This window comes from Danio rerio, chromosome 2, assembly GCF_049306965.1.
Source record: "Danio rerio strain Tuebingen ecotype United States chromosome 2, GRCz12tu, whole genome shotgun sequence".
NCBI classification, from domain to species: Eukaryota; Metazoa; Chordata; class Actinopteri; order Cypriniformes; family Danionidae; genus Danio; species Danio rerio.
Window position 1 is genome coordinate 56,333,687 of NC_133177.1, and position 20,627 is coordinate 56,354,313.

At 39.6% G+C, this 20,627-nt stretch overlaps 1 protein-coding gene across 1 annotated transcript; it reads left to right on the forward strand.

Annotated features, from left to right (window-relative positions):
- The first annotated feature begins 15,443 nt into the window (after nucleotides 1-15,443).
- On the forward strand, nucleotides 15,444-18,795 carry rxfp3.2a (relaxin family peptide receptor 3.2a). Its single transcript, XM_001346785.10, has one exon. It carries the CDS (start codon nucleotides 15,616-15,618, stop codon nucleotides 16,810-16,812), a length of 1,197 nt encoding a protein of 398 aa, XP_001346821.1. The 5' UTR covers nucleotides 15,444-15,615; the 3' UTR covers nucleotides 16,813-18,795.
- Nucleotides 18,796-20,627: the final 1,832 nt, after the last annotated feature.

A 20,627-nucleotide genomic window follows, 5' to 3' on the forward strand; every position in this document is an offset into this window, starting at 1 on the left:
GATTAGGGGAAGGTGTAGACGTTAATATCTATCATGGTTGGGTTTAGGGTTGGGGAAGGTGTAGACGTTAATATCAATAATGGTTGGGTTTAGGGTTGGGAAAGGTGTAGACGTTAATATCTATAATGGTTGGGTTTAGGTTTGGGGAAGATGTGTAGATGTTAATATCTATAATGGTTGGGTTTAGGGTTGAGGAAGGTGTAGACGTTAATATCTATAATGGTTGGGTTTAGGGTTGGGGAAGGTGTAGACGTTAATATCTATAATGGTTGAGTTTAGGGTTGGGGAAGGTGTAGACATCAATATCTATAATGGTTGGGTTTAGGGTTGGGGAAGATGTGTAGACGTTAATATCTCTAATGGTTGGGTTTAGGTTTGGGGAAGGTGTAGATGTTAATATCTAAAATGGTTGGGTTTAGGGTTGGGGAAGATGTAGACGTTAATATTTATAATGGTTGGGTTTAGGGTTGGGGAAGGTGTAGATGTTAATATTTATAATGGTTGGGTTTAGGGTTGGGGAAGATGTAGACGTTAATATCTATAATGGTTGGGTTTAGGTTTGGGGAAGATGTGTAGATGTTAATATCTATAATGGTTGGGTTTAGGGTTGAGGAAGGTGTAGACGTTAATATCAATAATGGTTGGGTTTAGGGTTGGGGAAGGTGTAGATGTTAATATCTATCATGGTTGGGTTTAGGGTTGGGGAAGATGTGTAGATGTTAATATCTATAATGGTTGGGTTTAGGGTTGGGGAAGATGTAGACGTTAATATCAATAATGGTTGGGTTTAGGGTTGGGGAAGGTGTAGATGTTAATATCTATCATGGTTGGGTTTAGGGTTGGGGAAGGTGTAGACGTTAATATCAATAATGGTTGGGTTTAGGGTTGGGGAAGGTGTAGACGTTAATAATAATGAGGGTTGGGTTTAGGGTTGGGGAAGGTGTAGACGTTAATATCTATAACGGTGGGGTTTAGGCTTGGGGAAAGTGTACACGTTAATATCTGTGATGGTTGGGTGTAGGCATGGGGAGTTTGTAGACGTTATTAACTATGATGGTTGGTTTTAGGCTTGGGAAATGTGTAGATGTTAAATCAGATGTTTTTTTTATCATCTATAACTGTGTATTTGAGGTGTTTGGTGTAAGAGCCATAATATAATTATTATAATATGGCTTTAAACACCTCACTTATTATATTATAATATAATAATTGTGCTTAAGTACATGTAAAGTTTACATACTTTGATATGTTTATTGTGCACGTTCGCCAATTTCCCCTCTACTCCTTTGTTTGTGATGGTTTGCTCCCCTTATTAGACTGTTTTAAAGGTGCCATATGCTCTAGGTTTAGGTTTGGGGAAGGTGTAGGCGTTAATAATGAATTATCCCTTTAATGGGACCCAAATTTTAAAAAAATCCCAGTTGCTGTGCATTGAATAGATTGAAACATTATTGGATATGGCCCTCCAACAGTTCAGCCTTGGTAAATTATACTTTATTCCAGGGTCATCTAGTCAAATAGCATCATCTAACTTTTGTAACAAACAACTTGAGTTCAACATGTAAAAACAACAACTACATAATAAGCTGATACCTGCCATAAACACACTTTCAGATATCCATCTTTCATTATTGAGTGTTTTGATGAATAATCTGCCAATGGGGTAAGCAAAATAACCAAAACGAAAAACAAGATTATTTTGCTTACCCCACTGGCACGTTATTTGGGTTGTTTTAAGAAAAACTCACTTCATTTTGGCTTATTATTTCTTTAAAACAAGCCAATATTTTTGGCTTTTCGAGAAAATGCTTCTTAAAGGTGCCATTTTTTTATTCGATGTTTGACAATCTCAACTGAAAAATGAAAACAGAGCGAGACATAGAGAAATTCTTTCCCTTAAAAGAACAGCGTTTTGCCTTTTCACAGCTATGTGAGTTAGAGTGCTTGAGCTCGAGCTCGAGTCAGAATTATTAGCCCCTCTTTTAATTTATTTTCTTTTAAAATATTTTCCAAATTATGTTCAACAGAGCAAAGAATTTTTACAGTATATTTGATAAAATTTGTTCTTCTGGAGAAAGTCTTATTTGTTTTATTTCGACTAGAATAAAAGCAGTTTGTAATTTTTTAAAAAACATTTTCAGGTCAATATTATTAACTCCTTTAAGCAATGTTTTTTTAATAGTATAAAGAACAAATCATCATCATACAATAATTTTCCTAATTACCCTAACCTGCCTAATTAACCCAACTAACCTAGTTAAGCCTTAAAATGTCACTTTAAGCCGTTTAGAAGTGTCTTGAAAAAATCTAGTTAAATATTATTTACTGTCATCATACAAATATAAATATAAAATATAATGTAAAATATTTACATTATAAATATAAAATAAATGAGCTATTAGAAATTAGTTAATGAAATTATTATGTTTAGAAATGTCTTGTAGAAATCTTCTCTTCGTTAAACAGAAATTGAGGGAAAAAATAAACCGGGGTGCTAATTATTGAGGGGGTTTAACAATTCTGACTTCAACTGTATATATACACACATCTAAAAAGCGTTATTTTAATTTCACTGGACCTTTAATTTCAACATTTTTTGACATTTGCACTAGAACCATGACAACAAAATCTACTTAAGGATTGCTTTTTTTGAAATGTTCAAAGCTTCTAAAGATAGGATTGGGCGATAAAATCAATATCGATATTTATTGACTGAACACCATTGTCAATATCGATAAAAAAAAGATTCTGTATGTAGTTTTGACATAAGCGCTTAAGCTTTATTAAAATACTGTGCCAGGCTGCACAGTGATGAAGCCAAATATGATAAGGGGATAATTAGAAGGCCATGATGGATAGAGGCCAGTGGGCAAGTTTGGCCAGGTAGGGTTAAACCCCTACCCTTTTTCCACAGAGTCAGGACCGTAGTTTAACATCTTATTTAAAAGACGGCACTTACTGAGCAGTATAGAGTCCCCTTCACTATACTGCGGCGATAGGACCCACATAAACCGCAATTGGGCGCCTCCTACTGGCCTCACTAACACCACTTCCGGCAGCAACCTAGTTTTCCCATGTGGTTTCCAATCCAGGTACTGACCAGAAGCAGCCCTGCTTAGCTTTAGTGGGTGACCATGTGAGAGTTGAAGAGAGCTAGCTGCCAGCTACACATGCATTGTTATATAAGCATTTTAAACTTGTAAAACTCATTCTTCATCAGATTTGATGATGGTTGATGATCACAATGAGCTAAACAGATCTTTCAATTCCTGTTGCTTTGTGCACGTCCTGTCTTGTTGAAATGATAATATACGTTACTATGGAGACATGTTAATATACGTCATGTTGATATTGTCAATCAAATTGGTGGGTGGGGAAACCACATTGCAGTGGGCTTAAAATGGTAGGGATTTGGATCCTATTTTATTCATTCATTCATATTCTTTTACGCAGTGGATGTTTTACCAGCTGCAACCCATCACTGGGAAGCATCCATTCACACTCATTCACACACATACACTACAGACAATTTAGCCTACCCAATTCACCAGTACCAGGTCTTTGGACTTGTGAGGGAAACCGGAACACCTGGTGGAAACCCATGCGAACCCAAGGAGAACATGCAAACTCCACACAGAAATGCCAACTGACCTAGCCGAGGCTCGAACCAGCGACCTTCTTGCTGTGAAGTGACAGCACTACCTACTGTGCCACTGCATCCTATTTTAACTTCAGGAAATTTAAAAAAAGAGACTTATTGTATGTCCAAACAGCTTTAAAAAGATGGTTTTCATCACAGGTTCCCTTTAAAGTACACATGAAAAGAAAAGTAACCATATTGATTTTGTTAGCTTACATTGCTAGTTTTGTGCTGAACAATTCATCTGTGGATGTCATTAGGAAAACGATTAATAGTGTACCCTTGTAGTCCTTAATTGAAATCTGAAAACGCACTTCCTGTTTGTTTTCAAATAAATTTTCAGATTAGGTCAGACTGAGGTATTGGGCGTGGCTAACACACTTAACCACGCCCCTCCAACGGGCAGTTTTGACAACAAACAGAAATGGTGAGCAGAAGGAGTCTGTTATAACTCTTCCCAAACACTTTTCCTAATCTTTCTGAATGAAATTATTCTACTTTACTACATCCAATTAACTCACAGCAGAAAAAAACAAGCCACGCCCACTGCTTTATCAATTTAATATTTCGTTTCTCAAGGAACTGCAGCACAGCAAACACAATAAAAAACGGTTGAAGCTTCTGGTTCATACAGACTTTAAAGGTTTTTGTTTGATCCCATTAGAATCCTTTAAAATTGGTTCCAATCCTACACACATCTCTCGCTGTATCTTGACAAGCTGTCTGCAAAGATCACCGTTTATCTGAACTAAATGTTCCAAAGGAAAAAATACACATGCACACACAACCACAAACACACACAAATGATCTGGATATCTGTGAATCTGACTGGTCAAAGTCAGCTGTCCTGGAATAAACTCAATTAATGCTTCAGTGGTTTCGAGGAAAAGTCTATTGACCCTTTACCATCAATCACTGTCTCAGAGCTCAGGGCTGAGTGGTTAGTTCTGGATTACAGACTCCTTCTCTGGACAGGAATGTGTGAGGAGAATCACTCTGATCCCTCTCGTACTCTGCGCTCCCTCTGCACCCCGATAAGACATCTAACAAAATATTAAGTCTGCATACTGACCCATTTTTACATGCAAATATTGATGCCCATCGATACTATTTCTCAGGCCCGGCGCCAGGATGTTATAACTGAGGGGGCATTTTATTCCTATAGGGGGCACTAGACCTACTGATTTTGGTCCTTCTTGTTCCTTCCATTTAGGCTATTTATTCACTTATTTCTATCTATTCACTTATTTCTTACTTTTGCAGTAATATACTTTTTATATTAGTAATAATAATAATAATAATAATAATAATATGTACAGTTTTGCTATTATTGAGTTTATCAATAAAGGTTAATGCAATGATACCGTTTATTAATGCAGACGGAAATGGCTTCAGTGCCAAACCAGTGCTTTACATATTATTTTATTCTCCTTATTTCTTTCCATTTTTTTCAAATAGTATAAATGTTTAAAGTTTTAGGTAAGACTGCAAACTATGCCCACACATAACCAACTGTTCGAATAACCAGTAAATAAATATAGTGAAATCAGCATAACCGAGTTATCACACTTCATGTTGCTTATTGCCCAACTAATCATCTATCAGTGTTAGGAAAAAGTTAAATGATAAAAAATAAATATGTAATTTAAAAAAATAGTAGATGAATGAGTTACTTAGTTACATTTTAAGGCATTCATGTAGCCAGAAATACCCCTAAAAATAGATACCTACAAAAAGAAATTCACAGTTGTTACTGAGAAAATTGGTTACATTTTGGCATGGATAAAATGGAAATCAATAGAATATATAACTTTTTTCATAATGTTAAAGGTAAAAAATTAAGATTTATGTTAGGCTATCATGAGAGAGGTTTTTTTAATGATATTGTTCAGTTTGCATTTGTAAAAAATGATCATAAGCCATTACCCTATTAGGCCTTCGTCATTTTATTTTTTAAGCCTTTTTAATAATGTTTTCAGGTTACATTGTCATTTTTAGACCCATGAGCCAAGTCAAAATAAAATCGATATGCTAACTGTATTTTAGCTGTTAAAACAGGCCTACAATATAGTTTCTGGTATCATTTTGCATGAGCAAATAGCAGTATAGCCTAAATTACATATTTTTAATTATCATTCAGCCTACCCGCAGCGCATGTGAGAGGTTGATCCTCGGCAAATCCACTAACTCACACACTCTACCTATTTCATGTATAACTGTAAACTTGACTTCGCAGGCCGATCATCTTTAAACTCAAAAGGCATTTTTAAGTGTCCTAACTTGACACTGCTTCTGCATTATTGTATCAATTGGTCACAGGGGCAGCATTCTAAGGAGAGAACCCCAGACTTCCCTCTCCCCAGACACTTCCTCCAGCTTCTCTGGGGGGGTCCTGAGGCGTTCCCAGGCCAGCCGAGAGACATAGTCCCTCCAGTGTGTCCTGGGTCTTTCCCGAAGTCTCCTATGGTAGAACTTGCCTGGAACACTTCCCTAGGTAGGCGTTCAGGAGGCATTTGAAAAAGGATGCCAGAGCCACCTCAGCTGACTTCTCTCGGTGTGGAGGAGCAGCGGCTCTACTCCGAGCTCCTCCTAGGTGACAGAGCTCCTCACCCCATCTATAAGAGTGCGCTCTGACACCGTGCGAAGAAAGCTCATTTCAGCCCCTTGTATCCGAGATCTTGTCCTTTCAGTCATAACCCAAAGCTCATGACCATAGGTGAAAGTGGGAACGTAGATTGACCCGTAAATCGAGAGCTTTGCCTTTCAGCGCTTTTTCTTTACCACAACTGACTGATACATCGACTGCATTACTACCCTTATAGGAGCTATGTCACCCAGAAGGAGCTCGGAGTAGAGCCGCTGCTCCTCCACACTGAGAGAAGTCAGCTGAGGTGGCTCTGGCATCTTTTTCGGATGCCTCCTGGACACCTACCTAAGGAAGTGTTCTAGGCACTGATCCCCCTGTCAATCTCATGTTCCCTCACGATCCTTCCCTCACTCTTGAACAAAACTCCAAGATACTTGAACTTCTCCACCTGGGGTAAGGACTTTCCTCCGACTTAGAGATAGCAAACCACCTTTTTCCGGTAAAGCACCATGGTCTCGGACTTGTGCTGATTTCCCATCTTAGCCACATCACATTCTGCAGCAAACCGCCCCAGTGCATGCTGAAGGTCCATGTTCAGTGAAGCCAACAGAACAACATCATCTGCAAATAACTGAGATGAAGCCCTGTGGCTGCCCGAACCAGACCTCCTCCGGCCCAAGGCTGCACATAGAAATTCTGTCCATAAATATTATGAACAGATTTGGTGACAAAGGGCAGAGTCCAACATGCACTGGAAACAAGTCTGACCTATTGCCAGCATTCTGTCGATTTGTACCTTGTCAGATTGTCCTACCTCCCATTTAAAAAGTAGGTGGCAAATTTTAAGGACGCAGTATGCTACCCATCAGATTTTGCTACCAGTGTACATTTTATTGTGGAGTAATGTAATATAAAGCTGTACATTTACATTTACATTTACATTTAGTCATTTAGCAGACGCTTTTATCCAAAGTGACTTACAAATGAGGACAAGGAAGCAATTTACACAACTATAAGAGCAACAATGAATAAGTGCTATAGGCAAGTTTCAGGTCTGTAAAGTCTAAGAAGGAAAGTATTAGTAAAATGTTTTTTATTTTTATTTTGAGTACAGTTAGTGGTATATCCAGAGAGGCAATTGCAGATAGGAAGTGAAGTGGAGACTAAATAGTTGAGTTTTTAGTCGTTTCTTGAAAATAGCGAGTGACTCTGCTCTTTCTGATGCAGTTAGGGAGTTCATTCCACCAACTGGGCAGATTGAACGCGAGTGTTCGGGAAAGTGATTTCTTCCCTCTTTGGGATGGAACCACGAGGTGACGTTCATTCACAGAACAGTTTCTGGAGGGCACATAGATCTGCAGAAGTGAGAGTAATACTACCCTAACCTACCTGTTACATTCCTGTACATTCCTGTGTTGCCTAATTATTATTTTTTTTTCTTCGCTAGTCTCTCTCTCTCTCTCCCTACCACTGCCCAGCTGTTTGCCTCCTGCTGACACAGTGTGTGTCGTTGTAATTGTAGAGGCGGTTTATACAAAAGCAAGTCAGCGCCTCTATCTACTACGCAAGTTGAGAAGTTTTAATGTTAGTACACAGACCGTAAACATGGCATATAAATCATTGATAGAGAGTGTTCTCACATATAATGTTGTTTCATGGTTTGGTAACACAAAACTTAAACAGAAGAAGAAATTATCGCAAATTATCAATCAGGCAAATAAGATAACTGGTCACAAACAACATTTATTGCAGATTTTAATTGACTCATTTCAAGAGTTCACACTTAGCTGATGATTGATAGTAAAGCTAGTTTGGCGTGCTGTCCCGGGAGAGAGCCCTGAGCTTATAAGATCCTCGAGTCCTGGGCTCCCTCCCGTTGCAAGGCGAGAGGGGAGTTTGAGCTCAGGTAGATCTCGTTGACTCCCCTTTTTGCTTGTTGTAGCTAATTGTCGGATATGTATGCTGAAAGGTGTACTCAGAGTTTAGCTAATGTATTTTGATTAATTGTTTAGAGTGATTGTTTTTGAACTGTGGGAGGAAACCGGAGGACCAGGGGAAAACCCACGCGACCACTAGTTTGGAAAGGAATTAAACCAGGGGCATTCTTGCTGCGAGGCAACAGCGCTAATCGCTGGCCACCGTGACACCCGTTTAAAAGTAGGGAAAGTATGGTTGTGTGTGTGTGTTTGGGGGGGGGGGGGGGGTGGTAGGGGGGGGTTTACAATTACAAACATACAACAACCACACAATAACAACACTCATCAAGACAACATTCATTCATTTATTTATTCATTCATATCTTAGAGTGATTGTTTTTGAACTGTGGGAGGAAACCGGCGGACCCGGATACGAAGATATTGAGATAAGAAAAGTCTGGTTATTTATAGTAAGTTAAGGATCATCTGATAGGATAATCAGTCATTGGCTAAAGTTGGAACAGCTGTGAACAATCATAAGCACGTGATCCTCTCGAAATTTGTTTATGAATAAACTTCACTTATGGTAAAAACAGCAGGTGTGATTTTTAAAGATAATACACATCCCCTTCACTCAGCATTTGAATTGTTACCAGGTTTAGAATTCCTAAAGCACGAAAAAATGCTTATAAAAGTCATTTATCCCAATGGCAGTTGTTATTTTAAATCGGATCACTGTTTGTAGTGAATGAGGTGGTTGGCCAAGAATAATCTGCAGTAGTTTGTGTGAGGCTAATTTGGTTTTTAAACTTTAAACTTATGTTGTTGTCATGACCTATGGTTATGAGCTTTGGATCATGACCGAAAGGACAAGATCTCGGATACAAGCGGCCGAAATGAGTTTCCTTCGAAGGGTGGCAGGACGCACTCTTATGGATAGGGTGAGGAGCTCTGACACCTGGGAGGAGCTCGGAGTAGAGTCGCTGCTCCTCCACATCGAGAGATGTCAGCTGAGGTGGCTCGGGCATCTGTTTCGGATGCTTCCTGGATGCCAACCTAGGGAGGTGTTCCAGGCATGTCCCACCGGGAGGCGGCCTCAGGGAAGACCCAGGTCACGCTGGAGGGACTATGTCTCTTGGCTGGCCTGGAAACGCCTCGGGATCCCCCCGGAGGAGCTGGAGGAATTTGTGTCTGGGGATAGGGAAGTCTGGGGTTCTCTCCTAAGACTGCTGCCCCTGCGACCCGGACCCAGAAAAGCGGCAGAAGATGAATGAATGAATGAATGAATGAATGTTGTCTTGATGAGTGTTGTTATTGTGTGGTTGTTGTATGTTTGTAATTGTTGTCTTAAATCCAGTGTTGAAGACAAATTTCCATTCTGGTTCAAGCAGAACGGACAATAAAGTTTAAACTAAACTAATTGATATTCGTTTTCAGTGTGTTACAGCTTGTTATTTGTCTGTTCTCCATTGGTAACACTTTACAATAAGGTTCATTAGTTAATGCATTTACTAACATGAACTAATCATGAACCACACTTGTTTAGCATTTATTAATCATAATTGAACATTTACTAAAGCATTATTAACATTCAAGTCCATGCTTGTTTACAATAGTTAATGCACCGTGAGTTAACATGAACTAACAATGAACAACTGTATTTTCATTAACTAACGTTAAATAACATGAATAAATATTGTAGTAAATGTATTGTTCATTGTTTGTTAATGTTAGTAAATGCATTACTTAACATTAACTAATGAACCTTATTGTAAAGTGTGACCTCTCCATTTGTCTACTGTCAGTGTTATGCGCAACAGGTAAGAATGTCGCGCGACATACATTGTGCACACGTAGTTTTGAATATCACTGTTGTTAGACACACTAGGTAAGGGGCGTGCTCCACCTACTGTACTTTTGTTTTCTCATTGTATATATTACTATAATTCCTAACCCCAACCTCAGAACCATTCAAATACAGTGATGGTAGCCAGGGCCGGAGTGGGACTCCTTTTCAGCCCTGGAGTTTCAGGCCTTATACCAGCCCACCTCAGTTCACGACTGACTACACTGTAAAAAAAATCAAATTACAAACTGTTAACTCAGTTTAAAATTGTAAGTTAGGTTGACATATTTTTTTAGCTCAGAGTTGAATTGACTCATTAAAACGATTTACTGCATGTTTGGAACTGTTTTCCATTCATTTTCTTGTCGGCTTAGTCCCTTTATTAATCTGGGGTCGCCACAGCGGAATGAACCGCCAACTTATCCAGCACGTTTTATGCAGTAGATGCCCTTCCAGCCGCAACCCATCTCTGGGAAACATCCACACACAATCATACACTATGGACAATTTAGTCTACCCAATTCACCTGTACTGGATGTTTTCAGACTGTGGGGGAAACCGCAGCACCCGGAGGAAACCCACGCGAACGCAGGGAGAACATGCAAACTCCACAGAGAAACGCCAACTGACCCAGCCGAGGTTCAAACCATCGACCTTCTTGCTGTGAGGCGACAGCACTACCTACTGTGCCACTGCGTTGCCCTGTTTGTTCAATGAAAGAAAAAAATTAGTTGAGGAAACGATTGAAGTTTGATTTCTTTACTTGAGCGTTTACCACTGTAAAAAAATAAATAAAATAAGTTAACTTAAATTTTTAAAGCAACCCGCTGCAAAGAAAGTTTTGAGTTTATTAAGCTTCAGTGGTTGAAGTTGTTTCAAATTATTCAGTAAAGTATACTCGACTTGAAGCAGCTTTTTCAGTCAACTTAAATAAATTATTTCAACCAATGAAGCTTAATAAACTCAAATTTTCGTCTTTTTCAAGGACACAGCTGCTTTAGAACTTAAATGGGGGGAATTGAAGAGTAAAAAGTTAAAGGGTAGCTAAGTCTCCAACACTATTCTTTAAAACACCCAACCCAGGCTCATTCTAAAAATGTAGTCCCGTGGACGTTTCTAGAGACCGCAAAATACGTGGCCAGAGGTACCTGCCGTTCCTTTCGGCACTTGCCGGCCGACCGCTCACCTCCATGTGGAGGGCTTTCCTGCCGCAACCAGTTTGTCCAGTAAACTTATCGTGTACGTGGCTGGACTGGAGGTGCAGAAATGGGCTGACCACGACGACGACCAGGTTCGAGTCCGGGGAAGAGCGGTTCCAGAAATCAGATAAGAAAACAAAAACAACATCCAAAAAATAAAGCGAATGATTTCAAAATGTGTTAAAAATCCGAAAATGTGGTAAAAATCAGACGAGGGCTTTTCTTTTTCTGACCGTTTTTTTTTTTAATCGTCGTTGGTTGGGTTTAGGAAGGAGGAGGGTGGGTCAGCAAATTGGCCAGTCGCACGGTCAATCATTCTGTCATTCAGACAGACAGGCGGAAGGTCGTTCCGATAGCGGACTCCAGTGGGATTACGCGAGAACAGCGCGGACGCGAACGGCGCTTGCGAGAGACATTCAAGACACGAAAAAGCATGCACAGCAGCTCTTGTGCATTCGCGAAAACAAAAACTGCAAAAATACGTACCCCTTTTACGTATTTCGCAGCCTCCAGAAACGTCCGCGGGACTACGCTTTCTTAAACGAGAGAGTCTGGGTTGAAAACATCATAGTGTCGTTTCCTGAATATATAGTCTGTGCTAAATTCTTTATAGATATCCAGTCCTTTGTAACGGTGGTCACACAAAAAATAAAAATAAAATATGTACACCTACATAAGCAACCCAGTATTATATGTCGTGAAAAAAAAATTACTCGCGTTCGAACTCGCAATGCAACGTGCTGACCACTTGACCACAATAGCACTGTTATGTTGGTGCGTTTGGAGTAAAAAATATTGCACTGTTACCTGCAAGACTCTTTTAACAACAGTATTACTTTCTATAGATGGCTTAATCTTTTTCCTCTTTTTAGATTTCTGATCAAGTTATGCCTGTAACGCATGGAGTGACACTGACAACTGAGGATTGGATCCACATGCAGGTTTATTCGGATAGTCAGGCAAGCAATGGTCAGCACAGGTGCAAACAGATGTATAGAGGCAGTCCAGAATCGTAATCAGATAACAAACAAGAGGTCGTAAGGCAGGCGGCAGACTAGGACAAACGGCTAACAAGGTCTAAACAGAGGAAACCAAGACAAGGTTAACGCGTTGTAATGTCACTTTACAGCTAACAAGACTCGGCCATGTAAATGAATGTGTGTGCTGCTTAAGTAGTGTGTGTAATCAGTCTTTGAGCAGCATCAGCTGTGTGTATGCAATCAGTCAGGATCTGGAACCGGTTGTGTATGTGGAGCATGACTGGTTCTTGTAGTCCATTTATCAGCAGATTTGTAGTTCATGTGGATGTGAGTGTTTGCCAGCGACCTCTGGTGGTTTGATCGCTGGTGAACATGACAATGCCAGATTTAATAATGTTGTGAATCATCTGATTTTCATTGAGGAGGTGTAATATTCATAATCTGGTAGCAAAATCTGATAGGTAGGAGAACACCGGCAATGCAAACCAAATTCCTGCTCTGTTCGTACAAGGATAAGACAGCCCTTAACAGAGCCTTTGACCCTATACTCCCGCCACACAATATTGTTTTCAAATGTTCCCTATCATCCGTTTAAGTTTTTATTCTGTTTGAATTTCAAAAGCTAATTCATGACACATTAATTAGCATGGTTACGTACTTCAAAATATCTCAGTTTCACCCATCCTTTAAGGAGTGCTTTTAAAATGAACTTGCAATGCCTCTGCAGTCTCTCCAGCAAGTAATGACCTGAATGTCAGTTTCTTTTATGCGCAAGGACACGCACTTGAGAATCTTCATTAATGCTCTGAATGTTAATACAAGGGAATAGGGGACATCCTTTCAGATGCTTCACCTTGTTTGACCCATATTAAAGTTTAGGAATATTCATTCGTGGATTGTTTTATTAAAAGTGTAACTAGAAATGATTTTCAGGACAAACCTTTGAGGCCAGATTAATTCATCTCAGCACGTCTCCCAGGAGCGACACACTAGGAGATCCAGTGAATTAATTGATATTGCTGTTCCAGCTACTTTGCTTGAATCAAAAAAAGGCTTTTGTGTTTCAGATACCAAGTTAATTCAGTCTTCAAGCTTTCGGGGTGTTTTATATGTAAGTGTCTGTGGTGGTTTCATTACAATGAATATTTCTAAAGGTGTTATTAAAAAAAGTTTGTATATAGAAAGTACATTTCAAGTCCTGGATATTTATGGATGTTGAACATTACCAATGTTATTGATTAGAAAAAAAATATGATATAAAAAAAACAGTTCTCAATCATCAGAACAATGAAAGTATAATATTTATTCATTTATTCATTCATTTTCTTTTCAGCTTAGTCCCTTTAATATTCTGGGGTCTCCACAGTGGAATGAACCGCCAACTAATCCAGCATATGTTTCATGCGGATGCTCTACCAGCTGCAATAAATTCCATTTATCTTACCCAATTCACCTATAGCACGTCTTTGGACTTGTGAGGGGGAAACACCCGGAGGAAACCCATGCGAACACTGGGAGAACATGCAAACTCCACACAGAAATGCCAACTGACCCAGTCGAGGCTCGACCAGTGACCTTCTTGCTGTGCGGTGATTGTGCTACCTGCGTCAGCGTGGCGCCAAGTACAGTATAATACTGTAAATGGCTACTTATTTAACAGAAAATAACAACTTTCATACATTTCTAAATGTGAACCACTAATATAGTCACCGGCCACTTTATTACGTACATCTGTCCAACTGCTCGTTAATGCAACTTTCTAATCAGCCAATCACATGGCAGAAACTCAATGCATTTAGGCATGTAGACATGATCAAGACGATCTGCTGCAGTTCAAACCGAGCATTAGAATGGGGAAGAAAGTGAGTGACTTTGAACATGGCATGGTTGTTGGTGTCAGAAGGGGTGGTCTGAGTATTTCAGAAACTGCTGATCTACTGGGATTTTCATGCACAAACATCTGTAGGGTTTACAGAGAATGGTCTGAAAAAAAGGAGATATCCAGTGAGCGGCAGTTCTGTGGGTGCAAATGCCTTGTTGATGCCAGTGGTCAGAGGAGAAGGACTGGATCCAGCTGAAAGGAAGGCAACAGTAACTCGAATAAGCACTTCTGACCTTGAGGCGGATGGGCTACAGCAGCAGAAGACCACACCGGGTGCCACAACTGTTAACTAAGAACAGGAAACTGAGGCTACAATTTGCAGACTCACCAAACTTGGACAATAGAAGGAAAACTAGGAAACGTTTAGGAAATTAGGAAAACGTTGCACAAATGCCACAAAGAATTAAGGCAGTTCTGAAGGCAAAAGGGGTTCCAACCCGATACTAATAAGGTGTACCTAATAAAGTGGCCGGTAAGTGTATGTCAACGTGTAACAATAATTATAGAGCAAAAATGATTGTCCGATTGCCCAATATATTTATAACAACAATTGCTGACTTATTAAAACACTATTTAACAATCAGTAAAGCTCTAAAATGCTAATTTGTTGTGATTGTAAAACACTATACTTCGCCACTCTTTAAACCTTTACCTAATTGTCAAAAAGACATTTTAAATCATTTTCAATAAGAGTAACATAATTAATATTGCTTATTTTTACATATATTTATTAATTAAAAGTTTGCATATCTATTACAAAAATGAAGATCAAACATTAATTTATATCACAAAGTTGTTTGTAACATCAGACACTTTTTTTTGCATTTTATATGCTTTCTGTTTGTATAAAATGTAATTTGATGGAGATACAAAAATAGGACATTCTATTTAAAGTCAGTAAAAACAAATGACCAAAATAAATAAATAAATAAATAAATAAAATAAATGTTTGTTTGCATTCAGAATATTGTCAGCTTCAGAAATTGTTTATCATTGTCTGAATTATTTTAACCCAAGTAAAAATAAAATGTTTTGCATTAAGAAATAACATTTAAAAACTATTTCAGATTAATCATTTGTTGCATATTTTAATGAGTAATGTGTCAAATTCCTCTTCGACTACATTCATTACTTTATTACTGCACTCTAAAACTAGGATTAGAGCATCTTAAACGAATGATTTCCCTGCAGATTTAATTTAATCTTCATGTAAACAAGTAATGAAGAACTGACAGACATTTTATGTCAACATCTTTATCATCAGGCCTTTTCATATGGTTTTGTTCTGATGTCATGTCATCAAGTTAAAAGCATGTAGTTCTTTAATGAAAGCATCCCCATGTGGCAGCTCGGGTGTTCGCTATAAAAGCACAGTGTTGCTCCAGGAGCGCTCATTCAGGTGCGGGGAGTCGAGCAGAGCGGAGAGACGCGCACTCACAGCGCGCTTTAAATCTGTGACTAAACACATTAGGATCGCGTGCTGAACCTGTGGGATGACTTTTAGGAAAACATCTCTGTAGCGCATGGAATATTATAAAAATCGTTTGGATGCGTAAAGCCGTGCCATGCAGGGGAACAGCAGCGCGTTGGCACCGGGCTTAGCGTCGTGCGGTCCGGCTTTATATGAGAGCGATGCGCTGCAGAACCGGACTCTCCAGAACCTGTCCCTGCGCTGCTGGCTGCAGCTGCTCTCCAGAGAGTCCGCGCCGGAGCTCTACGGCGACAGCTCCAGCATGGCCATGCGCGTCGTGATCGCGCTCGTCTACCTTATCGTGTGCGCGCTGGGGCTCGTCGGGAACCTGTTGGCGCTTTACCTGCTCCAGTCGCGCCACAGACTCAAGCAGTCCTCCATCAACTGCTTCGTCATGAGTTTGGCCGTGACCGACCTGCAGTTCGTCCTGACGCTTCCCTTCTGGGCCGTGGACACCGCTCTGGACTTCAGATGGCCGTTTGGGAAGGTGATGTGCAAGATCATCAGCTCGGTCACCACTATGAACATGTACGCCAGCGTCTTCTTTTTGACGGCCATGAGCGTGGCGCGCTACTGCTCTCTGTCCTCTTCTTTGCGCATGCAGAGTCCCAAAACAGCCTCGGCGGAGGTCAAGTGGGCTAGTTTGGGGATTTGGATCGTGTCTGTGGTGGCCACCATCCCGCACGCCGTGTACTCGACTACCGCGCAGGTGTCCGACGACGAGCTGTGCCTCGTGCGCTTTCCGGACTCGGGTAGCTGGGACCCGCAGCTGCTTCTGGGTCTTTATCAGACACAAAAGGTGCTTTTGGGTTTTGTGATCCCACTGGTCATCATATGTGTGTGTTACCTGCTCCTTCTGCGCTTCGTCCTGCGGCGGCGGGTAACCGGGATCCCCGGCTCGGAGAGCGAGAGAGGGAGGCACAAGCGCCGCTCCAAAGTCACCAGATCGGTTACCATCGTGGTCCTGTCCTTCTTTCTGTGCTGGCTGCCCAACCAGGCGCTTACCATGTGGGGGGTGCTGATCAAATTCGACCTAGTGCCGTTCAGCAACGCGTTTTATAACGCGCAAGCCTACGCGTTCCCCATCACCGTGTGCCTGGCGCACACCAACAGCTGCCTGAACCCGGTGCTGTACTGTCTGATCCGGCAAGAGTACCGCACTGGACTCAAGAAGCTGCTGTTTAGAGCCACGCCGTCCATCCGGAGCCTGGCCAAACTGGTGTCCCGCGGGAAGAAGGTGGCGGAGGCTCCGGCCGGGGTGGCCGTGGTGCAGATGGAGATCGGTATGTGACGTCAGGATAAAGAGATCCACTTTGAACTTTTAAACGCATCTTTGTATACCTCTGCTCCGCGACACGGATTGGCAAATATCAGACATTAATGACACAAAATGAAATGATTTTACTGGTTCAAAGTTTGGACACATTTTCTGATAAAGGCATATTGCGTTTTTATTATTATTATTTATACACTCTTCAAAAATAAATGTTCCAAAAAAAAAACGAGTTTTCCATAGAGAATTTTGGTTCCTCGAATGACATTTCCTATTAGAATTGATTTTAGTTTGTAAAAATAAATATTTGAATGTTCTAAAGAAGATTTAATAGATGATAAAGTGCTCTGTGGAACCATCAATGCCAGTAAGGGCGTTTATTCTTAAGAGTGTATTCGTTTTCCATAATAGCATGAACAGCTACTTTTTAAAAAGCTGAAACAATAAATTTTGTTTATGTATTTATTTAAAACGTTGAACCAAAGTTGGCAAAGTAAAAGCCAACAAATGTTTCGCATGTTGCTTTATCGATAAACAGTTTAAACTCTTCTTTTTATTGCTTTATAGTTTTAATTAATATAATTATACAACAATTTTTTATAACATTTCTATTTATAATTTTTTTAATATGAAAATGTAAACCTATGCTAATACATAATTAGCACATTTTTCGCTATTTCACTGTGATCATGTGTTTTCATAGTTCTTAAACAGCAAAATAATGATTTGCAAATAAATAATAAATAGAGCTTTTTCTTCACCCCTAAAAAATATTTCTACTTCTCAATTTCAAATATTTTTTTGTAATAACTGGACTCAAGTGGTGGCGCAGAGGGTAGCACTGTCGCTTCACAGCAAGAAGGTCGCTGGTTTGAGCCATGGCTGGGTCAGTTGGCATTTCTGTGTGGAGTTTGCTTGAGCTCCCCATGTTGTCGTGGGTCGAAAGACATGTGCTATAGGTGAATTGGGTAAGCTAAATTTTCAGTAGTGTATGTGTGTGAAGAAATGTGTATGGGTGTTTCCCAGTGATAGGTTGCATCTGGAAGAGCATCCGCTGCATAAAACATATGAGGCATAAGTTGGCGGTTCATTCCGCTGCTGCGAACTCTGATTAATAATGAGACTAAGCCGAAAAGAAAATGAATGAATGAATGAATTAATGAATGAATGAACCGGACTGAAGCAGTTTCCTTTTACTGGAACTTCATGTTAAGCTGCTTTGACACAATCTTCATTGTTAACCGCACAATAGAAATAAAGATGAATTGAATGAATTGATATTGGCATTCAGCCTAATCTATTGAATACATGGACGGTAGGAATGATGACAACATTGACATCTTTTTCTCTCTTTTAAGAAGAGCTATCCTGGTTTTTTTTCTTTTGCTAAACAAACACAAAAAGTATATCTGCTGTAGTTTCCACTAGACGTTTATTCACTTCTGAGATCCTTGAATTAATAATAAAAAATAATCGGAAACTCATAAAATAAAGAAGTGTGTCCAAACTGCTGGCCGGTACTGTGAGATGAGACCTTGATAACTGAATCTATTGCATGGAAACATTCAAGCCTTTCAAAACATCAACATTTACAGTATGAACAGTGTCTATTCAAGCTGAACTAGGACTGGATTTTTCTCCAGGACTGAAGAGTTTATTCTCTGCTGCTGGAGGAAAAAGGACAGGAGGATATTGACTGAAGCTGGAGGACCTTTAATAAGCCATGAGGAGCGAAAACTGTCCTTGAGCTTTTTGTTTTGTTCAGTGCATTTTCTGTACCATCTCTGGATATTTCCACAGCATGACACATGCAAACTACACACAACATAATGCTGTCTTTTTGACGAGTTTCAAATCAAGTGTCACTTTTGGAAGAATTGTTTAAATGTAATTCTCGCACATGTGAATTATTTTGACGATAAATCAATTGCAATAGTTCATTTGGCTGAACTGTGTATGGCTCAGTGTAAATAAAAACAAAATGTTCCAGGGCAAAAATGCCATTTTATGTTGATTGCATTTGGTTTAAAGGATCTGCGTGAATGAAAGTAAGTTTGCCACATTTAAAAAATAATTACTAAAAATACTTGAGCTGAAAGAACACAATTTTTCAGTTTTTTTATGCTCAGTCCACTTTAATGTGTGAAAACCGTGGATGAATTGTGCAGAACCCTGCATTTTGTACAGTGCAGGGGCCTCATCAACGCTGAGAACAAACAAAAACTTTGCGTACGCCAGGTTTCACGCTCACGTTTGGATTTACTAACGATGAAATGAACGTGAGAATGTGCGTTGGTCCGCGCCAACTTCATGCCTGGCGTAAGTGCATTTCTTGTGTGTGTTTGTTTTATTTCCAATGGCGACTCCTAGAGGAAATTATGTTGAATTGCACACTACAAAGTATCTTTGCTCCATGCAAGGGCTGCTTAATGGCATGGGATCATCCGCATGTCTAGCAGCTATATAAGGTTTTCATATCATACAGTTGACAAGCCAAACATTAAAGCACAATTTATGATCGCTGGTTTTCCCAATGTAATCGGATTGATCAACTGCACGCACATTGCTATAAAGGCGCCATCTGAAGTCGAATTTGCATACTAGAATATAATGTAATGTATTTTTTTATTTAATGCCATGTCAGCAACCAAGGCTATCTTCATGGCAGGAATCTTTCAACAAAAAAATATACAATTTAAAAATCAACAAACAAAATAAAACATAAATTAGATTTAGATTTTTTGTGTTAATACATGATAAAAATTCTAAAATCTTTTCTGGTTTCACTTTGTCAAAAATGTCCTTAAAAGATTTCATTTCAAAAAAAGTCCTTCTGGAATCAGTAAAAGTAGGACAGTCCAGAAAAATATGTTTTATAGTAAGAGGAGTTTTGCTGCATACTAAAATCAGAAACATTTCCATTCAATAAATGTGCAAATAATATGTGATGCTCAAATGCGCTTAACATAATACACACTTATTAATGATTCCTACTTGTCTTCCTTGTGATGAAGAGTAGGCAAAATCTGATAAGTAATGGGGAAAAAATAAGATTGAATTAATCAGATGCTGGATTCGAACCAGGTTTATGAATGATATCGTCAAGACATGTTGTTCTTGTGTGTGTTTGTTTTATTTCCATTGGCGACTCCTAGAGGCAGTTGTGTTAAATTGCACACTACAAAGTATCTTTGCGCCATGCAAGAGCAGCTTTATGGCATGGGATCATCCGCATGTCTAGCAGCTATATAAGGTTTCCATATCATACAGTTGACCAGCCAAACATTAAGCGCAATTTACAGTGATTGGCGGTTTTCCCAATGTAATCCGATCGATCGACTGCACGCACATTGCTATAAAGGCGCCATCTGAAGTCGAATTTGCATACGTGAATAAGAAACTTTTCCATTCAATAAATGTGCAAATAATAAGTGATGCTCAAATGCGCTTAGCATAATACACACACTTATTAATGATTCCTACTTGTCTTCCTTGTGATAAGGAGTAGGCAAAATATGACAAGTAATGGGGAAAAAATAAGATTGAATTAATCAGATGCTGGATTCGAACCAGGTTTATGAATGATATCATCAAGACCAACACAATCTCACGGCAATTCGTAACTTTTTCATTTAGAGGCTAATTCGTATGAATTCGTACGATCTAATTCGTACAATTAAGTACGATTTGCTTATCCCCCAATGACGGTTGGGGTTAGGGGTGGGGTCAGGTGCCACGCCCCCTTTTAAAATCGTGCCATTTCGTACGACTGAACTCGTACGAATTAGCCACTAAACTGGCAAAACGTAAAATACTTACGTTTTCTCGTGAGA

Coding starts and splice junctions, on each gene's coding strand:
- rxfp3.2a (XM_001346785.10), top strand. CDS start 15,616: ATGCAGGGGAACAGCAGCGCGTTGGCACCGGGCTTAGCGTCGTGCGGT.